Genomic DNA, 25476 nt, shown 5'->3' on the forward strand with positions numbered 1-25476 from the left:
CCCAATCTCTACAAAGCCAAGCTCTTCTTCCTAATGAGCCTCATGTGACCATTCTAAGAGCATTCCAGTGGCACTTAGGTCTGAAGACAAGAGGGATTTCACAGTATGATTAAATCTACACAATAACACATAAAGCAGAATTCAGGCTAACAATTATCTGCTGAATTTGGGGAGAGCTCTGCCCTGCCATGAAATACCTTTAATTGGCTGCTTATCCAAGTATTATATGATTCTTTTGGGTAATTACTGGCTATCTCTCCCCTTCAAGTTTTACGGGCCTGATTGTTTTGTGAAAGCTCTTCTATTTTCCTTATTTACGGCCAGAGAACACCCCAGAACCAGTTTGCAGGGCTCACTTAGAATAAGAGCTCTGTTTTATAAGGCTGGCCATTTGGCAGTCTGCTCAGATGCCTCTCTCAGACACTACAAAGATTCTGTCTCCAAGTCTATTGTTCTTCCCTGCATTTCACAGCCCTCCAGGGGCCTTCATTCATATTGGCAGGTGATAAGCTATTTTCAAGTCTTGAGTAATCATAGTAATTTAGCATTTTTCCTTATTAGCACCTCTGAATGGGGAAGGTGCACTGAAACTGCTCTTTTTACCCCCCTATGTTTGGAGCTTTTGTGCTCCAGATGAGCTGTGTTGTTAGTCCAAAGGGATTCGATGAAAGAACATCTACCAATCTTTCTAATGGTCACCAATTACACGGATGATAACGCTCAGCCTTTCTTTCTTTGCTTTGAGAAAAAGCCACTCGCCTTGTCGGAAAGCCATTGTTACGTTCATTCCTGGATCTTGAGACACTGTTGAATGATAGATGCACGTGTGGCTGCCCAAGTGCACGAGTGTTCATGCTTGGTGATGAGGCAATTTTCCAAAGTGTTGATCCATTTTAGAAATCTCCCGTATTTCTGAGAAGTTTGGCACCGATGGAAGAAGGACAAGCTTGACCATGGGAAGGTGCATATATTTTGGCAAGTGCGTGAAAGGGAACAGGATTCGGTTTCCATAAAAACACCACCATGAACACCAACGTTCTCTACTAATGCTATGAAAGATGAAAGGGCTTATTTTGCAATGGGAATTAAGTAGGCACATATTTAGAAACATTTAGAGACACCCGTGATTTACCCCAGCCACCATGATTTCTCCATTAGGCCTATTATTGCCAATTATTAGTATGCCTATATGTAGTAAGTACATGTAATTATTTTTTTTTTTTACGATGGACTATTTACTGCATTCATCTAACAGTTTTGCTGACAGCTTTGTCACCTTTTTGAGGAAATATATTTATTTAGCCTACTAGATGAATATTTCTAAGCACTATGCTAGCCACGCAGTGTCCAAGAATCACAGCATCTAAAACTAGTGGATTACTTGAAAATTGTACTTTTTTTGAACAGGGTTTACAGTTAATGCATATAAAGGGAAGTTTGAAGAGATTTTCTGTCTTATACTAATTTCGAAAGCTATACATTCTAAAAGTCCGAAAGAGGGGCAGACATGATAAGGTAGGTATCAGAGGGAGTTATAAATCAGAAGAAAAACATGGGGTTTAAATGGGCACTAAGAGCTAACAATTCCTTCTCTTCACAGGATTGCAAACTTGGCTATTTTTAAAAACTTAAAAAAAATAACTTCAAAATTACAGAAAAGTTGCAAGAATAAAACATTTACAGTTTACTCAGATTTACCTATTGTGAATATTCTGCCATATTTGCTATAATTTGCTCACTTGCTCTCACTCTCTGTGAACCTATATATATATATGATATATGTATATTTTATTAATTGTGCTAAACCCTTTGAAAGCAAGATGCATACTTGTTGTCTTCTTCCCTTAAATATATCAGTGGGCATTTCCTAAGAATAAGCACATTCTCTTATGTAACCACAGTAGAGTCATACTCCAGAAAATTTCAATTTCAGGAAATTTAATGTTAATAAATACATTTACCTACTCTACCATCTATATTCCAATTTTTTCAATCGACCTGATACTGTTCAACAGAGATCCATTCTCGGATCATGTATCATATTTAGTCATCTTGTCTCTTTGATTTCCTCTGATCTGGAACAGTTCCTCAATTCTTCCTTGACTTTGGTGACGTTGACGTTTTTAATAGGCAACAGTTTCTTTTTTTTTTTTTTAATTAATTAATTTTTTTTTGAGACAGAGTCTTGCTCTGTTGCCCGGGCTAGAGTGCCTTGGCGTCAGCCTAGCTCACAGCGACCTCAAACTCCTGGGCTTAAGCGATCCTTCTGCCTCAGCCTCTCGAGTAGCTGGGACTACAGGCATGCGCCACCATGCTCGGCTAAGTTTTTCTGTATATACTTTTAGTTGTCTGGGTAATTTCTTTCTATTTCTAGTAGAGACGGGGTCTCGCTCTTGCTCAGGCTGGTCTCGAACTGCTGAGCTCAAATGATCCACCCGCCTCGGCCTCCCAGAGTGCTAGGATTACAGGCGTGAGCCACCGCGCCCGGCTGGCAAGTTTCTTTTTTAATAGCATGTTTCTCACTTCGGATTTGCCTGATATTTCCTAGTGGTCAGAGGCAGGTTAAGGGTCCTCAGCCAAAGCACTGCATAGCTCGTATTGTGCCCTTCTTAAGACAACATCTCAGGAAGCACCCAGTGTCTTCTTCAGTGTTATTAACCTGTACCTTTGGTTTTGCGTCTCAGGAAATTTCCTCTCACTCCAATCTGGCACAACACCTGGTTCCTGAAGTTAGGGAATAATTCCTTTCAGACAGCCAAGAGGAAGCGCCAGGAGAGGCAGGAAGTGGAGTTGCAGAATTCAGAGCTGAGCATCAAAGCAGGAGGAGGTTTTCGAGATAATAAAATAGTATTAATAAATTGCCATTAAATATATTTATAAGAAATAGTCACATTTATTGAGCCCTTCTGATGTGTCAAGCACTTCAATAGATACTTTAAACAGTGTATTAATTTTTTTTTTGAGACAGAGTCTCGCTGTGTTGCCGGGGCTAGAGTGAGTGCCGTGGCGTCAGCCTAGCTCACAGCAACCTCAAACTCCTGGGCTCAAGCAATCCTCCTGCCTCAGCCTCCTGGGTAGCTGGGACTACAGGCATGTGCCACCATGCCCGGCTAATTTTTCTCTTTTTGGGTAGAGATGGGGTCTCGCTCTTGCTCAGGCTGATCTTGAACTCCTGAGCTCAAGAGATCCTCCCACCTTGGCCTCCCAGAGTGCTAGGATTACAGGCGTGAGCCATTGCACCTGGCCAGGGTATCAGTTTTCTATTGCTGCTGTAACAAATTATCATGAATTTAGCAGCTTAAAACATAAAAAAAATTATTATTTTACAGTTCCGTTGGCTAGAAGTCTGGTATGGGTCTCACTGGGCTAAAATCAGAATGGCAACAGGGCTCGGTGCCTTTCTGGAGGCTCTGGGAGAGTCTGATCCGTTTCCTTGCTCATCCGAGTCGTTGGCAGAATTCAGTTCCCTGCAGTTGTAGGCCTGAGATACCTATTTCTTTGCTGGCTGTGAGCTAAGGGTTGTATTTAGCTTTTAGAGGCCACCTGCATTCCTTGGCTTGGGGGAAGGGTCCTTTCTGCCAGCTTCAAGGATAGCAATGGTGAGTCTCTCTTCTGTCTCATCTCTCTCCCTGACTGCAGCTGGAAAGAGTTTCCACTTGTAAAGACTTGTATGCTCAGATTCGGTCCACGTGAATAATCCAGGATAATCTCCCCATCGCAGAATCTTTAACCTTAATCACACCTTCAAAGTGTTGCCATGTAAGGCAACATAGTCACAGGTTCTGGGGCATGGACATCTTGGGGTGGGGACATTATTCCGCCTACCGTGGGTGGATTATCTCATTTAATACCCCTACCGATGCTGTGAAGTAGGTCCTGAAACTATCCCCATTTACAGGAGGAGACTGAAGCTTGAGTGAATTTCCCAGAAGAACACAGCAGGCCTTTTACAGCTGGGCCTGGATTAACTTCCAGCCGAGGGTTTTATCTAACCTGGGAGATTTAAAATTTTACTTTAGCATCAGAATCCTTTACCAAATGAAAACTGATGAAAAATCAAGCACAGAAAAAAGATGAAAGCAAAGCTGTGGGGAAGGGAGAGGGTGTCTCAGAATAGAGGTGGCAGAGCACTGATCTCATTGAGCCCTGTCTGCTTCCAGATGAGGAGGTGAGGTTCGGAGACCAGCGAGGAGCGACTGGCCTGACATGAGCTGCCTGGAGTCTGATTCGTCCACTCGCCACGGGGACCCTTTCAAATCATTCGCTGTAGACTTGCTTGTTAGGATGCTGCCACGTATCCGTTCAAACACTAGGGATCGAACGCTTACGTGTGGTCAGCATGGTTCATGGTACTGACGGTGCAACAGTAAATAGAACAGATGAAGTCTCTGCCTGCCCGGATGTTGCATTTTAAGTGAGGGAAGAAATACAGCACACAGATATAAAAAAGTCAATAAAAAATTAAAATATCTGATAATTACATATGATCTGCTGGAATTAAAACAGGGTGATTGATGTGTGTACACGTATGTGTGTGTGCATAAACAGAGAGAGAGAGAGAGAGAGAGGTTAAATTGGGTTCTGAGGATACACCTCTTGGGAGGTGACATTTAAACAAGAGTTGTGATGACAGGAAGGATCCAGCCACATTAATATCTTGGGAAGAACATTCCAGGTGGAAGAAACAGTTAGTGCAGGGCCCCAGGGCAAGAATGGGCTAGAAGCAATCAAGACCAGGACCTTCCAGAGTAGCTGGAGAGTGGGGGTGAGGGGAGGGAGAGGATGCCCCGGAGAGGTGCAGGGGACCAAAGTTAATAGTGCTCTTTTGATTAAAGCACACAGCTGTCAGTTGTCAAGCATTATCTGCTAGTCCTAGCTTGAGCCGGACACATAGAATTCCCAAGTAAAGGATCACTGGCTTCTTGGCAGAGCAAAAGCATAATGCCCCATCAGACGAGGTGTTTGCTAATTGGGCAGGACCCCGATGCTTTTCCCAGTTACTTGCTAAGTTCCCAAGTGGCCCATCCCATTAATGCACATTTGGCATTTAATGTGACAGTTGGACAATGGCTTTGGGTAACTGTCATTAGCCATGTGTACCATGGTAAAGTTAAGCTGTTACTGACTTTATAGTTCTGATTTGCATTTCAGTATTCAAAGGGGGTGATTACCATACTTAGTCCCAAGGAATAATTGACATATTTTATCTTTAAAATCTCAGTAGGTCAAACTTCCCATTTGCAAAACTTTCCAGTTGCTCCTGTGCCGAGCCCATAAAACGAATTTACTTCTGAACTGAGACCTCGTATGCCAAATTTTTACAGCCTTAAATATAGTATTTTATCACTACTATAAATGGCTCTTGACTCACCTCCCACAGACCCTTTAGTGCTGAAGGCAAGAGGCCTCCCTAATTCACTTGTTTCAATTCGTGTAAGATTTCTAAGTTGAAGCCAGGTCATTTGGATAATATTTCAAATGTACAGGCTGCATTTCTGCTAAACACAATAAATCTGCAATTTTACAATTGACTTGGGCAGCTAGCATGATTGCACTTGGCTTTCCAATAAGCACCCCTTCAAAACAACTTCCTTTCTCTTTCAAGTCTCACCTCCAAACCTGACCCAAAGGCTCAATGTCATCATTCAAATATTGGGGTCATGGTAATTTGGAGTCTGCAGTTTGAGACTGATTTATTTTTCTAGTGGAACATCCAGGTTTCTAGCAATTATTTGAGGGCATAAAATTCCATCTTGATGATAAATCAAGCTGTCAGCTCTTTCTGGTCCAAATCAGAGGTTGGAGAGATTGAGAAACTTTTCTACTCTAATATTCCACCATTTGCATCTCCAGATTATACTTGTTACCCCTCTGGAGGTAACGCCACATCTGTTCTTGGATTTGCTCTTTGCCCTGGTGATCTGACTGAATGGGGATTGCTCTCTCAGTGTTTCCAGGGCCTCCCTGTCCCTTGGGGCTGGGGAACAAGGAGCTGAGATGTAAACATCCCTGGGATACATGCCTGGTTCATACAAAACATTTTTCACTTGTCTCATCTACTGGTGGATAGTTTATAGCTAGTCAGAACACACCGTCTTTATGGAAAAAAAATAAGTAAAGTTGGCTGCTGCAGGTGGCCTTAGGCACAGGTGGGAGGAAAAACGCTTTGATATTCCCAGTAACATCATCAGTGAGAACATGACCAGGGGTTGGAGATGTCGGCACGATACCCTTTGCCTTCAAATGCTTCGACTTCGGGCACTTGGCCAGCAGGAGGCATAGCCCTGCCTGGGTCCTGTCACCGAGCCCACTGCCTTCTCCAGCCTGCTGTGCCGTTCGGTCCCCCTTCTGCTCCTAATGCCCTGGGATGGCCCACTGTGCTGGCCCATTGTGCTGGAGGCCGAGCTGAAGGCTGCTGGGAGGGCTGCAGCCAAGGTTTCCCTGATGGGAGTCGCAGGGAGACTCTGTGGAAAGGATGAGACTGGACTCCTACCAAATTACCCTCCTGTTGACTTCTGGAAAGCTAGAAGTTCGGGCTCCAGAGGTGCAGAGGCAATTTCCTGACACTCTTCGCAGGCCCAGCTCTCAGCTGGAGGCAGCCTGTCGAGCAGCCGCTGTCACTGCGCAGATGCTCCTGCCTCAGCCACCCTCAGCTCCTCTCCGTGCCGGTGTCTGCTCTGTGACTTAAATCAATTTTTTTCTCCCCAACCAGTGGAGCTTGAAGCTCTTCCTACCATCTGGTAAAGGACTATGAAATGGCAGTTTGGCTGTGGCAAAGGGAGATGGAGAGGTGGAGAGTGAGATGAGGACAGCTAACAACCGGCGTGGAAGCCACAGGTATTTACTGAGTGGCCCCGGTGACAGGCACCACGCTAACTGCTGTGACACAGCGGTGCCCAGGTTAGACCTGTGCCTGGGATACACCAACGGGCTTCTCGATGATGGCAGATATGATAGGAAGGAAAAAGGGTGGAAATGGAAAGAAAGCAAATTAAACTTTATTTTGATATTAATAATAGAGCTTCTTGGTTTCTCTTTCTTGAAGAGCTCAAGATATGATCAACTTTCCAGTTTTCACTGTAATCTCTAGGGTCCTATTAGGAGGTACAAGGAAGTCAACTTATGTGATGTTTTCTTTATAAAACAGGACAGAATTAAAAAAGAAAAAGTGCACGAGACTTGCTCACGATTTTCACTGTGGTGAGGGAAGGATGGAGATGAATACAGACGAAGATTTCTGGCTCCATTTCCACACTCCTGCAAAACCAAATAAGACCTAACCCTCTGAAGTTCTAGGCACTACTGCTGGCCTCGCTTTTGTTTTTGTTCAAGCTTGGTAGACGCTCTTGGTTGCCTAAGGTTTCAGAAAAACCAAAGATATTTCACTGAAAGGAAGTAATTTGACAATGGTTTTCCAGCTTATTATTCTTAATCATGCAAAAGCATCCTTGTTGGTTTCTAGATTCTTCTGTAAAGGTGAACTTCATCCCTCCACCCCAACTGGCCCCTGCCCTTAGTCACCGGAAGTTTAATGTCCCAGACCCCACATTGCTTTGGGGACTGGCAGCCTTCTGAACCCCTCCACCCTGTGTGTTTGGCTCTGCCACACTCTGTGCTTTTGTTTAACGAGGTTTGTTTTGGAAGTACTTGGCTCCATTCTCTTTCTGCAAGCATACGTGATCCAGACTTGGCTCACACAGCTCGACTTCGCAGGTCAGTTACACAACAAGTAGGAGGAACTTTGAGTATACCCAGCTCGGGGGAGAAAGAGCGTAATAACACGCAGAGCCAAGAGGATGAGCTAATTGCTCTAGAATTGCACTTAGGATACCTCACCACTATGTTCTTCTCCCCCGTAACCAAAAGAATGCGAACTTGAGTGTAGCAAGGGAAAGGTCAGGAGACACAACTAGGGAACATAAGAATGTAACCAAGAATGAAACAAGTACAGCAGGTCAACCTTTCCACAATTTTCATTTACATGCTCTAGGAAAAGAGTGTATGAATGCAGTCTATGCTGGAAAAAGAGCAAATATCTGGATGGTCTGTGGTTTTGGAGCCAGACAGTCGTAAGTTTGAATTTGGCTCTAATACTTGCTAGCTATGTAACTTTGGGCAAATGACATAAGCTCTCTGGGCATTGGTTTCCTCATCTATAAAATGAGGATCACGACTTTGAACAGAGAGCGTTACATTGAGAATTGGAGATCATGTTTATAAAGTGCCCAGCTGAGCACTTAGTATACAATGGACAATGAATTGTAATTAATACAATATAATGTATCTGCCTCTGTTTCAGCTTCTATCCCCCCAAAAAGGTTTTAAATCTGATGTTGAAGCTATCTGTTTATACACCCATCCTGACCAGCAGCTTTCAACTCTGGTTGCCCACTAGAATTAGTCAGGGAATTTTTAAAAATTATTAATGCCTGTGCTTCACTCCAGACCAATTAAATCAAGAACACTGGGAGTAGGCGTCAGCGCTGCATTTTACATCTCTTTGCGTGATTCAGATGTGCACGTAGGGCTAAGAACCACTGGCCTATCTCCTTTATATGAGAACTCCTTGAGAGCAAATAATACGTTTTATTCATTTTTATAACCCCCTACCTAGCTAGCCTGATGTAGGTGCTCACTAAATACTTCTCAAAGCTAACTCAAAAACCGAGAGAACATTGTCCAAATTCCCAAGACTTGTTTCATATGGGTTAATACATTTCTTGGGCAGCAGACAAAGGCAAGAGACAGCAGCACATTGTTATTCTCACAGTGGGGATTTGGAAGACTGGAGAAAGAAGGGTCAAAGTCCTTTTAGCTGACAGCCCACCCATCAACCACATGTCATTGATCACTGGTCTTCTTGTTGACTCATCGGTTGCCAGAAACCAAACAAGTGAGATAGCAGGATACTTGGGGAAATTCCATACATTTTTTAAAAATTTGTGACTTCTTCAAAAGAGTTTCTTTGAGAGAAGGAAAAAATTAGACATTGCCGCTGGGCACGGTGGCTCACGCCTGTAACCCGAGCACTTTGGGAGGCCAAGGAGGGAGGATCACTTGAGGCCAGGAGTTCTAGAGCAGCCTGGGCAACACAGTGAGACCCCATCTCTACAAAAAATTTTTGAAACTAATTAGCCAGGTATGGTAGCACACATCTGTAGTCCCAGCTTTTGAGGAGGCTGAGCCAGAGGGATTATTTGAACTCAGGAGTTTGAGGTTGCAGTGAGCAATGATGGTGCCACTGCACTCCAGCCTGGGCCACAGAGTGAGACCTTGTCACTATTAAAAAAAAAGTTAAACACTGCCAATGTAAGATAATAGACAAGGTCAGAGGCGCAGAAGAGAGAAATCATTTAGTGAAGCTGAGTGGGCACACATTTGGAACTATTTAGTGTACAAATGTATGATGTGAAAGCTCAGAGTATACCAATAACAGTCCCAGTCATTACCATGGTGAGATTGTCACCATTTTGCACAATTATTATTTTTTTTTTTTGAGACAGAGTCTCACTCTGTTGCCCAGGCTAGAGTGAGTGCCGTGGCGTCAGCCTAGCTCACAGCAACCTCAAACTCCTGAGCTCAAGCGATCCTCCTGTCTCAGCCTCCCGAGTAGCTGGGACTACAGGCATGCGCCACCATGCCCGGCTAATTTTTTCTATATATATTTTTAGCTGTCCATATAATTTCTTTCTATTTTTAGTAGAGGTGAGGTCTCGCTCTTGCTCAGGCTGGTCTCGAACTCCTGACCTTGAGCGATCCACCCGCCTCGGCCTCCCAGAGTGCTAGGATTACAGGCGTGAGCCACCGCGCCTGGCCTGCACAATTATTAATTTCTCTCTCTTTTGCAGGCACATAGTAAGATTGTACTTCCCCACTCTGTGATCTCAGGCATGATCATGTGACTTACTTTGCAGGAGTAAGCAGGAGGTACAAGTGTCACATCCTGGTGAAACCTTTAGGAGCCAGTATTTGCTTTGCCTCTGCCATGACAAGATAGGTCCTGCCACGAGGACCACGCAGGGCAGAGTTCTCAGCTGACTCATGATGAAAAGGTAGCAGGAGAAAGAAATAAACCTGTGCTGTCTGAAGTCATCAAGATTATGGGGTTGTGTGTTATCATAGCGTATATTTACAACAAGGAGCTTCTAAGCCAACTACTTCTTCTGTAAAAACAGAGTTAACAAAATTATGCAAAGGTTGCCTAAAACTGACTGTTTCTGAACTACTCTGTCATGTCCCATATGCATAAAGTTGGTCAAATTTCAACGATTCTCTAATCCCGTTTCCCCATCTGTAAAAATCATTGGGTTGTGGATGTGAAAACACATCATCTACATTAAGTGTTTAACAGAATGCTTGGTGAATGATGATACTTCATAAATATTAGGTTATCTAGTCCTATTATTTGTGGAATAAACTGAACAAATGGTGGGAAAACAGAAAGCACAAAGTCATGTGATAAATATTTGCCAAATGAATTAATGAAGAAAGCCAGGATGAATAAGGGACAATGAAACCGCTTAACATCTGCAAATTCTTCCAACTTTGTGTCCTCTTTTTAAAAAATTTTATATCTTCGTCACCTCCATGTGTGAAATGAGGTATCATTTAGACAAGGAGGGCACAGGGAGGCTCCACTGAATAAAAAATACAATCAGTTTATGATTTTTTAGGGACAGCACTGTTTTAATAGAGTTGCTTGTTTCTATTTTCTTCAGCAAACTCCTTTTTTTTTTTTTTTTTTTGAGACAGAGTCTCACCCTGTTGCCTGGGCTAGAGTGCCATGGCATCAGCCTAGCTCACAGCAACCTCAAACTCCTGGGCTCAAGCAATCCTCCTGCCTCAGCCTCCCGAGTAGCTGGGACTACAGGCATGCGCCACCATGCCCAGCTAATTTTTTCTATATATTTTTAGTTGGCCAGATAATGTCTTTCTATTTTTAGTAGAGACGGGTCTTGCTCTTCCTCAGGCTGGCCTTCAGCAAACTCTTGATAGTGAAATTTATATTCTAATCCTCCCTGGGAAGCTGGTTCAGTGTTTGGCCTTTTAAAGAAAAAAGACACCTCCTGAATGTCCCTCTCCCATCTGTCCCTGGAGATGATAATCGGTAACCTCCTGGGTCAGGTACTATGGTTGGCTGGACAGTGGGGGATGTATTAGGTCCCTGGAAAGAAGGTTCTTCATGAATGCTGAGTTTCAATTTTAAAATCAAAAACTTCCTCCCAATTTAAAGGAGACATCATGCTAATATACATTTTATTCTGTGATACCGTTGGTTTGGAAGGTACCAAAACTATTCGACACTGTTCTTGTTCCCCTGAAATTACGTGGAAAGGCCCACTGGGAGATCTAGGTAGATGTGAAATAGTGATCTGTGACTACAATATTTGATTTGAAAACCCTTCCTATCTGCTCAGTTAGAAAACCGAAGTGTGAACTTCATGTCTCAGATATCTCTAATACATTTTTGTTTATGAACTAGGGCGTCACTCCTTCTAGAAAGATAGAGTAGCAAGAGTAAATGAGGTTAGTTCTCTAATTCCTGGATCTGAAGCTTGAATTTAATGTGGGTTAGGGTGGAGGAGAGAGGGGTGTCTCCTGCCAATCACACTCTTAAAATAGAACCCACTTTCCCAGAGAGCAAAAGGGTGCCTTGTGGAGGTGAACGAAACTGAAGGGAGGTAGAGTGGCAGGGAGGAAGCCAGGGCTAACTGCAAATGTGCTCACCTGCGCTCTCAGTCTTGCTGCTGTGGGGCCATCCCTATCTGCTCTGCCCCATCTCAGAACCTTCCAGATGTAGGCCCTGAAGGCCGACTGCTCTGGTCAATTTGCACGGTTATGATGAACAGTTTCACTGTTTGGTGAATTCAGTATTTTACAGGGCCTGAAGCGGTGGCCAAAACTAAGTACAATGGCTGTAGTGTGTGGAACTGAGGAAAAGGGCAGAAAATACGGCTTTCTTTTATCTTTTTATTATTGCAAAAAGCATCATATTCTGCTCTAGAATCTGAAAGGAAAACCATTAGGTGGTATGGTTAGAGTGTCATAAAACATGTGAGTTTTGGTCTTGGGGTATTCAGGGTCAAGTCCTGGTTCTAGCAGTTAGCAGCCTAGTGAATTTACGCATGTTGCTTAACTGTTCTGAGCTTAATTTCCTCATCTGCAAGATGAGAACAATAATTATAACCTATTCCTTAGAGTTAGGTGAAGTAATACACTGAAAGAACTTAGCACAGCACCTGGTACATTAGTAGGTATTCAATAAATGCTAGCAATTAGGTTACTGTTATAGTTATGCTATGCAGAAATAGGAAAGAACATTAATGGGTCCATTCTAGCATTAAAGTAATTTTCTTCTTAAGTTAGATTTATTGATATATAATTTTCATAGTGTAAAATTGGCCTTTTTATGTATATAGTTCTATGAATTTTGACAAATGTATACAGTTATGCAATCTCCCCAACCATCAAGATATAGGACATTTCCAATATCCCAAATAGTTCCCTCATGCCCTTCATTTTTATGATAATGTCATTATTATTGAAGCCCATGATTCATTTAGATTTTCTTAGTTTTAACCTAGTGTCTTTTTTTCTGGTTCAAAATCCCATCCGAGATACCACATTATACTTACCCATCATGCCTCCTTAAGGCTCTTCTTGGCTGTGACAGTTTTTCAGACTTTACTTGTTTGATGAACTTGACAGTTTTGAGGAGTACTAATCAGATATTTTACAAAATGTCCCTCTATTGGCATTTGTCTGATATTTTTCTCATGGTAATACTGGGGTCATGTGGTCATGGTTTTTTGAGGGAAAGGCCACGAAGATAAAGTGCCATTCTCATACATTATATGAAGGATACATTCACTGGATGCGATTTGTTGCTGTTGACGTTGACCTTGATCACCCGCATGAGGTAGTGTTCGTCAGGTTTCTCCACTGGAAAGTCCTCCTCCCCTCACCCTTTCCATACTGTACTCTTGGGAGAAAGTCACTATGTGCAGCCCACCCTTAAGGAGTAGAGAGTAATGTTCCACTTTCTTAAAAGAGTATTTAAATAAGTTATTTGGAATTCTTGTGCATGAAATATTTATCTCCTCTTCCTTATTTATAGTATTTATTTATTTGAGCATTTATTTAAATCTGTATGAACTTATGGATATTTATTTTATGCTTTGGATTATAACCTAATACTATTTTATTATAACCTAATACTATGTTATTGCTCAAATTGTTCCAGCTTTGGCCATTGGGAATTCATTCAGTTGGCTTTTGTGTCCCTTTGCCCCTTTGACATAACCCCATCATTGTTGTTGAGTTTCTTTCCTTAAGCACTTTCCTTATCTTCTTTTTTTAGAGACAGGGTCTTGCTTTGTCCTCCAGGCTAGAATGTAGTGGTATGATCATGGCTCACTGCAGACTTGCACTCCTGAGCTCAAGTGATCCTCTGGCCTTGAGCTCCAAAGTGCTGGAATTACAGGTGTGAGCTACCATGCCTGGCCCACAAAGTGCTTTTTAAAACTCATTTTCTTTTTTTTTTGAGACAGTCTCACTCTGTTGCCCAGGCTAGAGTGCTGTGTCATCAGCCTAGCTCACAGCAACCTCAAACTCCTGGGCTCAAGTGATTCTCCTGCCTCAGCCTCCTGAGTAGCTGGAACAATAGGTGTGTGCCACCACACCCAGCCAATTTTTTCTACTTTTAGTTGCCCAGCTAATTTATTTCTATTTTTAGTAGAGACAGGGTCTCACTCTTGCTCAGGCTGATCTCAAACTCCTTAGCTCAAGGGATCCTCCCACTCTGCTTTGTACTGGCAGAAAGACATACATACAGACCAATGGAAAAGAACAGAGAGTCCAGAAATAAATTCTCACATTTATGGTCAATTGACCTGCAACAAAGGTGCCAAGAAGACACGATGGGGAAAGGATAGTCTCTTCAATAAATGGTGTTGACAAAACTTGATATCCACATGCAGAATAGAATTGGATCCTTAACACAAACAACATACAAATATCAATTCAAAGTGGATTAAAGACTTAAACCTAAGACCTGAAACTACAAAACTACTGGAAGAAAACACAGGCAAAAAGTTTCTTGGCACTGGTCTAAGCAAAAATTTTTTAGATATAATCCCAAAAGCACAGGCAACAAAGGCAAAATAGATAAGTGAGATTGCATCGAACTAAAAAGCTGCTGCATAGCAAGGAAGATAATCAATGAAATGAAGAGATATTTGCAAACCATACAGCAGATAAGTGGTTAATATTCAAAATAAAGGAACTCAACTCAATAGCAAGAAAACAAATAACTTGGTTAAAAAATGGGCAAAGGACTTGAACAGACATTTCTCTAAAGAACACACACAAATAGCCAATAAGTATACACAAAAATGTTCAACATCACTAATCCTCAGGGAAATATAAATCAAAACCACAGGAGGTATCAACTCATACCTGCTGGAATAGTTATTATCAAAAAGACAAAAGATAACAAGTGTTGGCAAGGATGTAGAGAAAAAGGAACCCTTATACACTATTGGTGGCAATATAAATTGGTATGGCCATTATAAGAAACAGTATGGAAGTTCCTCAAAAAAAAACCTAATAGTAGAACTACCATGTGATCTAGCAATCCCACTTCTGGGTATAACCAAAGCAACTGAAATCAGTATTTGGAAGATATATCTTCACTCTCATGTTTATTGAAGCATTATTCACAATAGTCAAGACATGGAATCAACCTAACTCTCCACAGATGGATGAATGAACAAAGAAAGTGTGTTACATATAAGTATATATACAATGGAAAACATTAGTCAGCCTTAAGAAAGAAGAAAATCCTGTCATGTGACAACATGAATGAACTTGGAGGACATTATGCTAAGTGAAATAAACCAGGTACAGAAACATAAGTACTACATGATCTCAATTATATGTAGAATCTAAAAACTTGATCTCATAGAAGCAGAGAGTGGAATGGTAGTTGCCAGGGGTTGGGATAAATGCAATGATGTTGGCCAAAAGGTACAAAGTTTCAATTATGCAAAATGAATAAATTCTGAAGATCTAATGTACAGCATGGTGACTATAGTTAATAATACTATATTTTATACTTGAAATTTGCTAAGAAGGACAGATCTTAAATGTTCTCACCACACACAGATGCAAAAGGTAAGAACATGAGGTGATGGATATGTTATTAGCTTGATTGTGGTAATCATTTCACAATGTATATATATATGAAAACATATTGTACAGACTATAGTTAATAACAATATACTGTACACTTGAAAGTCACTAAGAGAGTGGCTCCACTTAGTCACTCCACAATGTATACATATTTCACAGAATTATGCTGTACATCATAGATATATACATCTTTGCTTGCCAATTAAAAAATAAATTTAAAAATCACGTTGTACACCTTAAGTATACACAATTTTTATTTGTCAATTATAGCTCAATAAAGCCAGGGGGGAAAAGAAAAACTCTAGGCTCTAATCAGTATTTATGTATTTTCTTGGTTGCTTTATCTCCTTATTCTCTTTTATTTAATTCTCTTATTTTCATTTGGGCTTTTCCCCATAATATTGAATTTTCTTTAAGAGTACAGGTCAGCTGTCTTATAGATAGTCCATCCACATTATGGATTTATCTTGTGATTTTCTTCAGGCTAAATAAACTTTTCTCAACCTCAGCATTATTAACACGTTGGACTAGGTAATTCTTTGTTGGAGGGGCCATCCTGCGCACTGTAGAATGTGTGGCAGCATCCTTGACCTCTCTATCCACTAGATGAGAATAAAACCTCCCAGTGGTGATAATCAAAAATGTTTCAAAACACTGACAAATGTCCCATGGGGCATAATTGCTTTTAGTTAAAAATCACTGATCTAGACACTTCTGTCAAGGATACTAGGTCATATTATGTACTTGTTAATGTATCACATCAGGAGACACATAAAATCAGGTTGCGTGGAACTAATAACAGTGATGCTGAGTGTAATAACTTGTTTAAGTTGGTAATCAGCAAATCTCTCCATTGTAATTAACCATTAATTGTGGCAGCACTTTCAGTCTGTGTGATCATCCTGTTCCCCAACAATTTTCCACCTAATGAATTTAACATCCACTGATGATTTGATGATTGTCCCTTGAGACAATATACTAGGGGAAACAAAGTGATACTCTTTCCTAATTCTTTCCTTGCATATATGCCAGCTGAAATTTTTCTGGAAATAAGAGCTTTTCCTTTTATTCTATTTCCCTCCTTCTTGCATTTTCTTCTTTCTTTATTTATTTATTTATTTTATTTATTTTTTTGAGACAGAATCTCACCCTGTTGGCCAGGCTGGAGTGCTGTGGCATCAGCCTCGCTCACAGCAACCTCAAACTTCTGGGCTCAAGCAATTCTTCTGCTTCAGCCTCCCGAGTAGCTGGGACTACAGGCATGCGCCACCATGCCTGGCTAACTTTATATATATATTTTATTGTTGTTGTCCATATAATTTCTTTCTATTTTTAGTACAGACGGGGTCTCGCTCGTGCTCAGGTTGGTCTCGAACTCCTGAGCTCAAAGGACCCACCCGCTTCGGCCTCCCAGAGTGCTAGGATTACAGGTGTGAGCCACCGCGCCCGGCCCCCTTTCTTCTTTAAATATATCCACTGATACATGGATTTTTTTTTTTTAAATGAGTTAAATTGGCCGGGCGCGGTGGCTCACGCCTGTAATCCTAGCACTCTGGGAGGCCGAGGTGGGCGGATTGTTTGAGCTCAGGAGTTCGAGACCAGACTGAGCAAGAGCGAGACCCCATCTCTACTAAAAATAGAAAGAAATTATATGGACAGCTAAAAATATATATAGAAAAAATTAGCCGGGCATGGTGGCGCATGCCTGTAGTCCCAGCTACTTGGGAGGCTGAGACAGGAGGATCGCTTGAGCTCAGGAGTTTGAGGTTGCTGTGAGCTAGGCTGACGCCACGGCACTCACTCTAGCCTGGGCAACAGAGTGAGACTCTGTCTCAAAAAAAAAAAAAAAAAAAAAAAAAAAATAAAATGAGTTAAATTGTAATTCTTTATTATTAATTTCTTTAAATGCTCAAATTGTCCCAAATTTGGCAAGTTGAAGCCCATTCACACTAGTCATTGTTTCACTTGTTATGAATATATAAAATGCTTACGTGGTTCAAATCATAAGTATGTAAAAAGATATACCTAGAGAAGTCTTGCTCCCTTCTCCCCTACCTGTTTCTGTATAGGTAACCATTTTTATTAGTTTCTTGTTTATCTCTTCTGTGCTTCTTTTTGCAAAAATAAGTACAAAATCTAGATACACACATACACATTTTATTTCACCATTTTTCTTTTTTTTTTTTTTTTTTTGAGACAGAATCTTGCTCTGTTGCCCGGGCTAGAGTGCCATGGCGTCAGCCTAGCTCACAGCAACCTCAAACTCCTGGGCTCAAGCAATCCTCCTGCCTCAGCCTCCCGAGTAGCTGGGACTACAGGCATGCGCCACCATGCCCAGCTAATTTTTCTATATATATTTTTAGCTGTCCACATAATTTCTTTCTATTTTTAGTAGAGACAGGGTCTCACTCTTGCTCAGGCTGGTCTCGAACTCCTGAGCTCAAACAATCCGCCCGCCTCGGCCTCCCAGAGTGCTAGGATTACAGGCATGAGCCACCTCGCCCGGACTATTTCACCATTTTTCTACCCAAAAAGTAGTATACTATGTATACTTTTTGCGCCTTGCCCTCTATTTAACAGTATTTCCTGAAATCACTATCAGTTCATATAGATCTTTGCTCTTTTGATGGCTGCAGAGTACTCCATTGTGTATATATGCCTTAGTTCATTCAACCCGTTTTCTATGAACAGGCATTTTGATTGTTTCCAATAGTTTACTGCCAGAAATAATACCACAATGAATAACACTGTAATATGCTGTATTGAATTTGTGGATGTGGGTTCTCAGGGTAAATTCCTGGAAGTGTTATGGGTAAAGGGCAAACACACATATAGTGGTGTTACATACTGCCAGATTCCCTTCAATAGTCGTCGTACCTTTCTGTCTTCCCACTAGCAGGAAATAAGAGTGTTTGCTTTTCCGCAGCCTAGCGTGTAAACTTTTGAATGTCTGCCAATCTGATGGTGAGAAAGAGTACTTCACAGTTGTTTTAATTTGTACTTTGCATATAATGAACAGGTGTCTTTTCTTATGCTTTAGGGCCATTTGTTTTATGTGATTTTTAAAAATCCAACTCTTTCTTCATAATTTCCTGGCTATCACCTTAGATGAGGCTGCTTTTACTTCATATCTGAATTTCTGAAATAGTCTTCTAGCTGGTTCCTCTCCTACAACCTCTCTTCCTTCCAATTACCCCGAACACAGTTAACATAGTAACCCAATTAATCATAAAACCCCTTTTCAAAACTCTCTCTTTTAAAAAATTTTTTTTAATTTCAGCATATTATGGGGGTACAAAAGTTTAGGTTACATATATTGCCCTTGCCCCACCTGAGTCAGAGCTTCAAGCGTGTCCATCCCCCAGATCGTGTACACCACACCCATTAGGTGTGTATATACCCATCCCCTCCTTCTCCCTCCCATCTACCTGACACGCGATGAATGTTACTACTATATGTACACTTCAGTGTTGATCAGTTAATATCCATTTGTTGGTGAGTACATGTGGTGCTTGTTTTTCCATTCTTGTGATACTTCACTTAGTAGAATGGGCTCCACTCTATCCAGGATAATACAAGAGGTGCTAGATCACCATTGTTTTTTGTGGCTGAGTAGAACTCCAGGGTATACATATACCACATTTTATTAATCCACTCAAGTATTGATGGGCACTTGGGTTATTTCCACATCTTTGCAATTGTGAATTGTCCTGCTATAAACATTCGAGTGCAGATATCTTTTTTATAGAATGTCTTTTGTTCTTTTGGGTAGACACCCAGTGATGGGATTGCTGGATCAAATGGTAGTTCTACTTGTATCTCTTTCAGGTATTTCCATATTGCTTTCCATGGAGGTTGTACTAGTTTGCAGTCCCACCAGCAGTGTAGGATTGTGCCTATTCCTCTGCAACCACACCAACATTTCTTGTTTTGGGACATTTTGATAAAGGCCATTCTCCCTGGAGATAAGTGATATCTCATTATGGTTTTGATTTGCATTTTCCTGATGATTAGAGATGTTGAACATTTTTTCATATGTTTGTTAGCCATTAGTCTATCTTCTTTTGAAAAGTTTCTGTTCATATCCTTTGCCCACTTTTTCACAAGATTGTTTGATTTTTTCTTGCTGATTTTCCTCAGTTCTATATTGATTCTAGTTATCAGCCTTTTATCAGATGTGTAACATGTGAATATTTTCTCCCATTCTGTAGGCTATCTGTTTGCTCTCTTGAAAGTTTCCTTGGCTGTGCAGAAGCTTTTTAATTTGATCAGGTTCCATTTATTTATTTTTGTTGTTGCTGTGATTGCCTTTGGGGTCTTGTTTATAAATTCTTTGCCTAGGCCAATGTCTATAAGAGTTTTTCCAACATTTTCTTCTAGAATTCTTATAGTTTCAAGCCTTAGGTTTAATCTCCCTCTTTAAAGAAACTTCAGTTATCCCCTTTAACCACAGAATACTTTTAAACTCATTAGTCTGGAATTCAGGATTTGGTTTTCAACCACTTCTCCAAAGATCTCTTTGCCTCTTTCCTTACAATTTACTTATTTCTTCTGCAAAGTTAGTACACCCAGTGTCCTAAAATCCATGGCAGAAATTTTTCCCTCCAGCTTGTTTCTCCTGCCATTGTCCAGGCTGAAAGACCCTCCACAGTGTCGCTTTTCCCTCTTCTCTAAGTCCCGCACAAGTTCTAAGGCTCATCAAGTCCCATCTTGGAAACCTTCTTTGACCACTTCAGTGCCCACAGAGTTCCCCCTTTTCTAAAGTTCTGTTGGTGCATATATTTGTCCCCTTACTTGGCACTTAATATATGTATATATATATGGCCTTTTCCTTTTTTTGCAATTACTTAAATTTAAAAAATTTGTGTATGTTTTTTTCCCAAGAGTAAGAACTATAACCATTTCAGTGGGCAAATATTAATAGATTTTCATTACCATTTTCTTAGTTAAAATAGAGACACATTAACCACTATTTTTATTGATGAGATATGGCAGTAAAGAGATCTTATGCAATTTAAATTAATCAAGTCAATGGTGGTGTAGTAGGTATGGGCTCCAAATCCTGGGTTATAGTTAAGTGTCATACCTATTACCACATTCCCTAGATTAAAACAAAAAAGGATGCCTCAAAACATTACTCTATTTACAACTCCCTTCAATTAGGGAAGAAATATAATTTAGAACACTTAGACTTGCCTTAATTAAAATTTCCAATCAAGATACTGGTGAGAGAGACAAAAAATTTGACATCAAATACTCATGGAGCAAAATGGTATTATACAAAATGTTATCTGTTTGTTTACAGCCTGATAAAAAAGAGAACTCTAACCCCACAGTAATGAAAACATCCTTGTTCCATCCCAGAGTATCAAATTCAATTATTTTCCTCTAGACAAAAGAATCACTTATGGTCATATGTTTAGTTTTCTGTCACCTTTCTGGTAATCCTTCCTTGGAATGACAAATAGCTAGCTATATCCAGGAACTAGATGAGATCCCAGTCAATCTGGAATTTGAGTTTTTTTCTTATTATGTGTGAAAGATAGATATTAATCAATAGTGCACTAAATATCTGGAAAGAAACATAAAACTCAAAAAAAAAAAAAGCTCCAGGATTTCCAACAAATAATTACTTTTTTGTTTTTTCCAACAAAAATTACTTTTGTTTCCAACAAATAATCGAAATGGCTGATTTCATTTTTCTCTAAGTCCCCTAGAGATCATCTAGACCTGGTCCAAAGATGAATCTACAGTATTAAAATGAAACAAAGCTAAGTTCTCTCTAAAGAATGGTGTTCTTTCTCACAAGAAGAACCTCAGGAAAATCTACAGTAAATTATTCACATCTTTTAAAGTTTACCTTTATCTTACTAAAATTATAAAATTTAATAAACCATGTCCTGTTCAAATATTCCCTATAGTTCTAATATTTCATGAAAAATCAGTCATTTTTGTATCCTATAATTTATTTTCTCTTCTTCTTGGCCCATAGACAAAGTTTGATTAGAGAAAGCATCAAATCTAAGTCCCTGGGTACCCTGACCCATGTATGTTTGCTTTGAATTTGGGCAATTCTCAAATTCAACTTAACAAACATTTATACATTAATTGTGCATTTATTATGTCCTGGGAATGTTGCTAGTTCTTGTGGGAGCAAAGCATATAAGTCACAGAGCTTGTCCTTAAGTAGTTTAGTATCTAGGCAGAAAGATGCATACATACCAAATTTTACACTAGTCACCTATAAAAACTATTATCATTGGTCCAAAACCAAATGGAAACAAGAAAAGGGAGAATTTATTCTATTGGAGAGATCAACAAAGGGTTCAGTAATAAGGTGATAATTGAGTTCAGCCAGGTCAATCCAAGAATACACAAGGCCCAATACATACAGATTTTATAAATTAAAAGAAATCCTAGAATTTAAAAAGAGAAATTTGCAGCATTTAAAATGCTCTTGTCACCCTCTTCAGAGACTCCACTGCACTTTGTACCTGTCTCTATTCTGGCAGGCATTGTCAAAGATTTCACCCAGGTGTGTTACTTGTGACGGAGAGGGCTGCACAGCGGGTCAGAGCCACACCACCTCTGGATTCCCAGGGCCAAGCACTCGGCACACAGTAGACAAAGTTTCTTAAGGGAGTGAATGGACTGAATATTTTAATAGCACTTTGTAAAGTCAATCAAACTTTCTAATTTATCTGTGTTTGCAAGTGGATTCTTTTGGATTTTGAGTCCCCAGGTGGTCAGTGTCTGCTATAGGATTCATTTTCCAGTGGCTTCACCTTGGTCCCCCCTTTGGCTGGGTCAGCTAAGGAGAGGGGACACAATGCAGATCCCTCATGATCATGGTTGTCTTGTCACAGTTTCCACCTCCATGCTGAGACCCTCACTCATCCTGAATGAGTTCACACACATTCATACATTCCTTTCAAGATGTCTTGAAGATATAGAAGGGACATCTTCTCTAGGTTTAACTTGCTGGGTGGACGTGTACCACTGCCATCACTGAGCAGAGCCAAGAGAGCCAGAATCTCAGGTTTAAGATCACACACACACACACACACACACACACACGCACACATTCCTCCACAATGCACAAAGATGCTAGCATGGGCACACAACATACAATAGCAAAAGTGCAAAAGGAGACCACAGAAGTTAGCTGGGGTGTGAAACCTAATGGAAAAATAATGGTCTGAAATGGGTAAGAAGTGAAATCAAGATAGTCATCATGGAGCCAAAAAAACAAACATTTGTCATTACTCTCTGCAAAATCACCTCACAGGAGACACTGGAATCTGCCTATATTTTTTACTTTAGTAACTTTTAGTACTTATGCCTAGGTTTATTCTTTGCTTCCAAGATAATTAATATTTTACCACTAAATCTCTGATTCTAAATGTTACCCTCAGGCCGGGCGCGGTGGCTCACGCCTGTAATCCTAGCACTCTGGGAGGCCGAGGTGGGCGGATCGTTTGAGCTCAGGAGTTCGAGACCAGCCTGAGCAAGAGCGAGACCCCACCTCTACTAAAAATAGAAAGAAATTATATGGACAGCTAAAAATATATATAGAAAAAATTAGCCGGGCATGGTGGCGCATGCCTGTAGTCCCAGCTACTCGGGAGGCTGAGACAGGAGGATCGCTTGAGCTCAGGAGTTTGAGGTTGCTGTGAGCTAGGCTGACGCCACGGCACTCACTCTAGCCTGGGCAACAGAGTGAGACTCTGTCTCAAAAAAAAAAAATAAATAAATAAATAAATAAATGTTACCCTCTTCTTAAGTGTTTATTAACATTATTATTATATTTTATTATCTATAATAGTAATATATGCACCATTTTATAGTGGGGTATAATGGGAGAATGCTATTTAAGTTTCTAGAAACTGTATTTTGTAGTCACATATATTATAAAAAATACAACTTTTTCATTTAAGGCAAGGAGAGGCAGTAATAGCCATCAGATAAATTATAATTCATTTGTAATATTTAAGGACTTATTTCGAAAATGTATTCTATAAGAGACGATTTGGAATGTTCTCAACATAAAGAAATGATAATTGTTTGATGATGGATGTCCCAATTACCCTGATTTGATCATCACACATTTATGCATTTATCAAAATATCACATGTCCCCCATAAATATGTACAACTATTACATATGAATAAAAAGGAGTTAATAAAATCCATGAAGTAAGGCCAATAAAAAGTCTACTTCGTTCTGCACAAGCTAAGCCCCTGCAGCTTCACACGTGGTCTATAGAACAGCAGCTGCAGCATCAGGCAGCTTGTTAGAAACACTAATTCTCAGGCTGCCTTAGACTGGTGAACCAGAATCTGCATTTTAACACATTCCCCACATGACTTGCACGCACACTGAAGTTACAGAAGCACTACTTAACCAATCGCAGGGTTCATGGAAGCTCCACAAAGAGAAATTATTCCATGAACCTTTATTAATTTTGAGCTTCCTTTCAAAGATCCCACATGCTAATTATTTTCTCTATCTTGCCTAAATTTACATTAAGATACAATCCCAGAATTTGGTGAGCTCCCTATTTTTCATTTTCCAGCCAACCTGAGGGTGCTGTGTGTTACACACTCTCCCCATCCCCTGCTCCACCAGAGAATCAGGCATGTGAGCGGGGAGGAAGGAGGAGGCACTGATTTGAACTAGAGCTTATCTGGAAGACTGAAAGTCCTTTTCATTGCATAACGAGGATTTAAACCCCACCGTTCCCACTATGCTTTATTCTCTAACGACTGTCTTAGGCTCCAAGCAACAGAGTCAGTTTTATGAAGGAAAACCCTGATCTCTCCACCCACCAGCTTTTGTGTTTCACACATCAGATGAGTCAATCAGGCATTTCTTGGCTTGAGTTTATTCGTTGTTCATCTTCAAAATTTGCCACCTTGAGAAGCTAAGGAAAAGCTGAGTCCCCGGCCCCTTGAAACGTGGTCGTTGATAGATATCCCAGCCAACTAGCTGACAACCAGAAGGAAAAGTGCCACCGTCTCCATTCCTAAACTTGAGTTTCATAAAGACAAGAGACTTATCCTTGGCCTCAAAACCAAGTGCCTCCTCACCATGACCCTCTTTGTACTGGAGTGAGCCTACTTAGTGGATATTGATGGCGACACTGATTATGACAGCAATGGCAAGAGTCCTTCATCCTGCTGAAGCAACGACAGGATGAGAAAGTGTGGAAAAGGACCCAGCTATTTTAACTCTGTAAGTAACAAAGGAAGAGGACATACCCAAGCTGCATCCCAGACACCCTTCTTCACATGGCACGCATCCTTCATAGTCTGGGTCTTGCACTTCACCTACACAGCGAGAGAGATGAAAAATAGAACTCAGTTCCACCGAGTGGAGACACATTAATTGCTGTAAAAATATGTTGGTGTGTATCATTGAGCAATTATGAAGGCCAAACCCATCCTTGAGAATGTATATATGGCAATCACTTTAAAAAAATCTCTTTCTATGAATTTAATAGATTGGATGAGCTTAATTGGGGACAAATAAAACCAAGTCGAACTATAGGCCATGCAACTAGTTTTGAAGTCAAGATGGTAGATTTTGGATGTGAGAGCTATCTGGCTGCAACACTTGTCACCCCTTTAATCACCGGGGTTGATTCGGCTGATCGGGCTGGCTAGGCGGGTGTCCCCTTCCTCCCTCAGTGCTCCATGTGCGTCCCTCCCGAAGCTGCAGTATAAGAGGACGACCTCCCCCGACAGAGGAGGACCGTTCTTCAGTCAAGGGTGTACCAGTAGCTGCGCTCCCCTGCTAGAACCTCCAAACAAGCTCTCAAGATTGTAGATTTTATTTATTAAAGAAATCTATTCTGCTTTTGGGAAAATGGAATTGGATATGTAAATGAACAGGTTCTGTCTCTCTTTTCATCTGTTCTAGTAAAACTTCTAAAAAATGTTTTAAATCTTTTACTGCATTGATAAACATTAAGGAGATACAGAAATGAATGTCTTAATAATTCTAAAAAGTCTTGGAACTCTCTTCAGCACCAGACCAGGCATAATTCTGATACCGAGCAGAGCAATGGTCTGTGGCATCCTTACATAGAAGGGAGCCAAAATTATGTGCTGTTTCTAAAGTTCTCTCTTCCAATATGAGATAAGAAGTTAGGCAATAACAATAACACATACGATTCATAGACCACTTTGATATTTTCAAGTAGTTTTAGAGTGGGCTGATTCTTACTTGCTTCTCACGGCAGCTCTGCTTTGGTCCTATGGTACTTCCACAAACAAAGACACT

At 40.6% G+C, this 25476-nt stretch overlaps 1 protein-coding gene across 3 annotated transcripts in view; it reads right to left on the bottom strand.

Annotated features, from left to right (window-relative positions):
• PCSK5 (proprotein convertase subtilisin/kexin type 5) overlaps positions 1-25476 on the bottom strand; it is a 413377-nt gene that overhangs the window by 71555 nt on the left and 316346 nt on the right. For all 3 annotated transcript variants that reach the window (XM_069476379.1, XM_069476378.1, XM_069476377.1), the window contains one exon: positions 24453-24521. In XM_069476379.1, coding sequence (XP_069332480.1) covers positions 24453-24521 — 69 coding nt within the window. The remainder of the gene's footprint in view (positions 1-24452; positions 24522-25476) is intronic.

The sequence above is a fragment of the Eulemur rufifrons genome, chromosome 7 (genome assembly GCF_041146395.1).
Source record: "Eulemur rufifrons isolate Redbay chromosome 7, OSU_ERuf_1, whole genome shotgun sequence".
In the NCBI taxonomy this organism is placed as follows: Eukaryota; Metazoa; Chordata; class Mammalia; order Primates; family Lemuridae; genus Eulemur; species Eulemur rufifrons.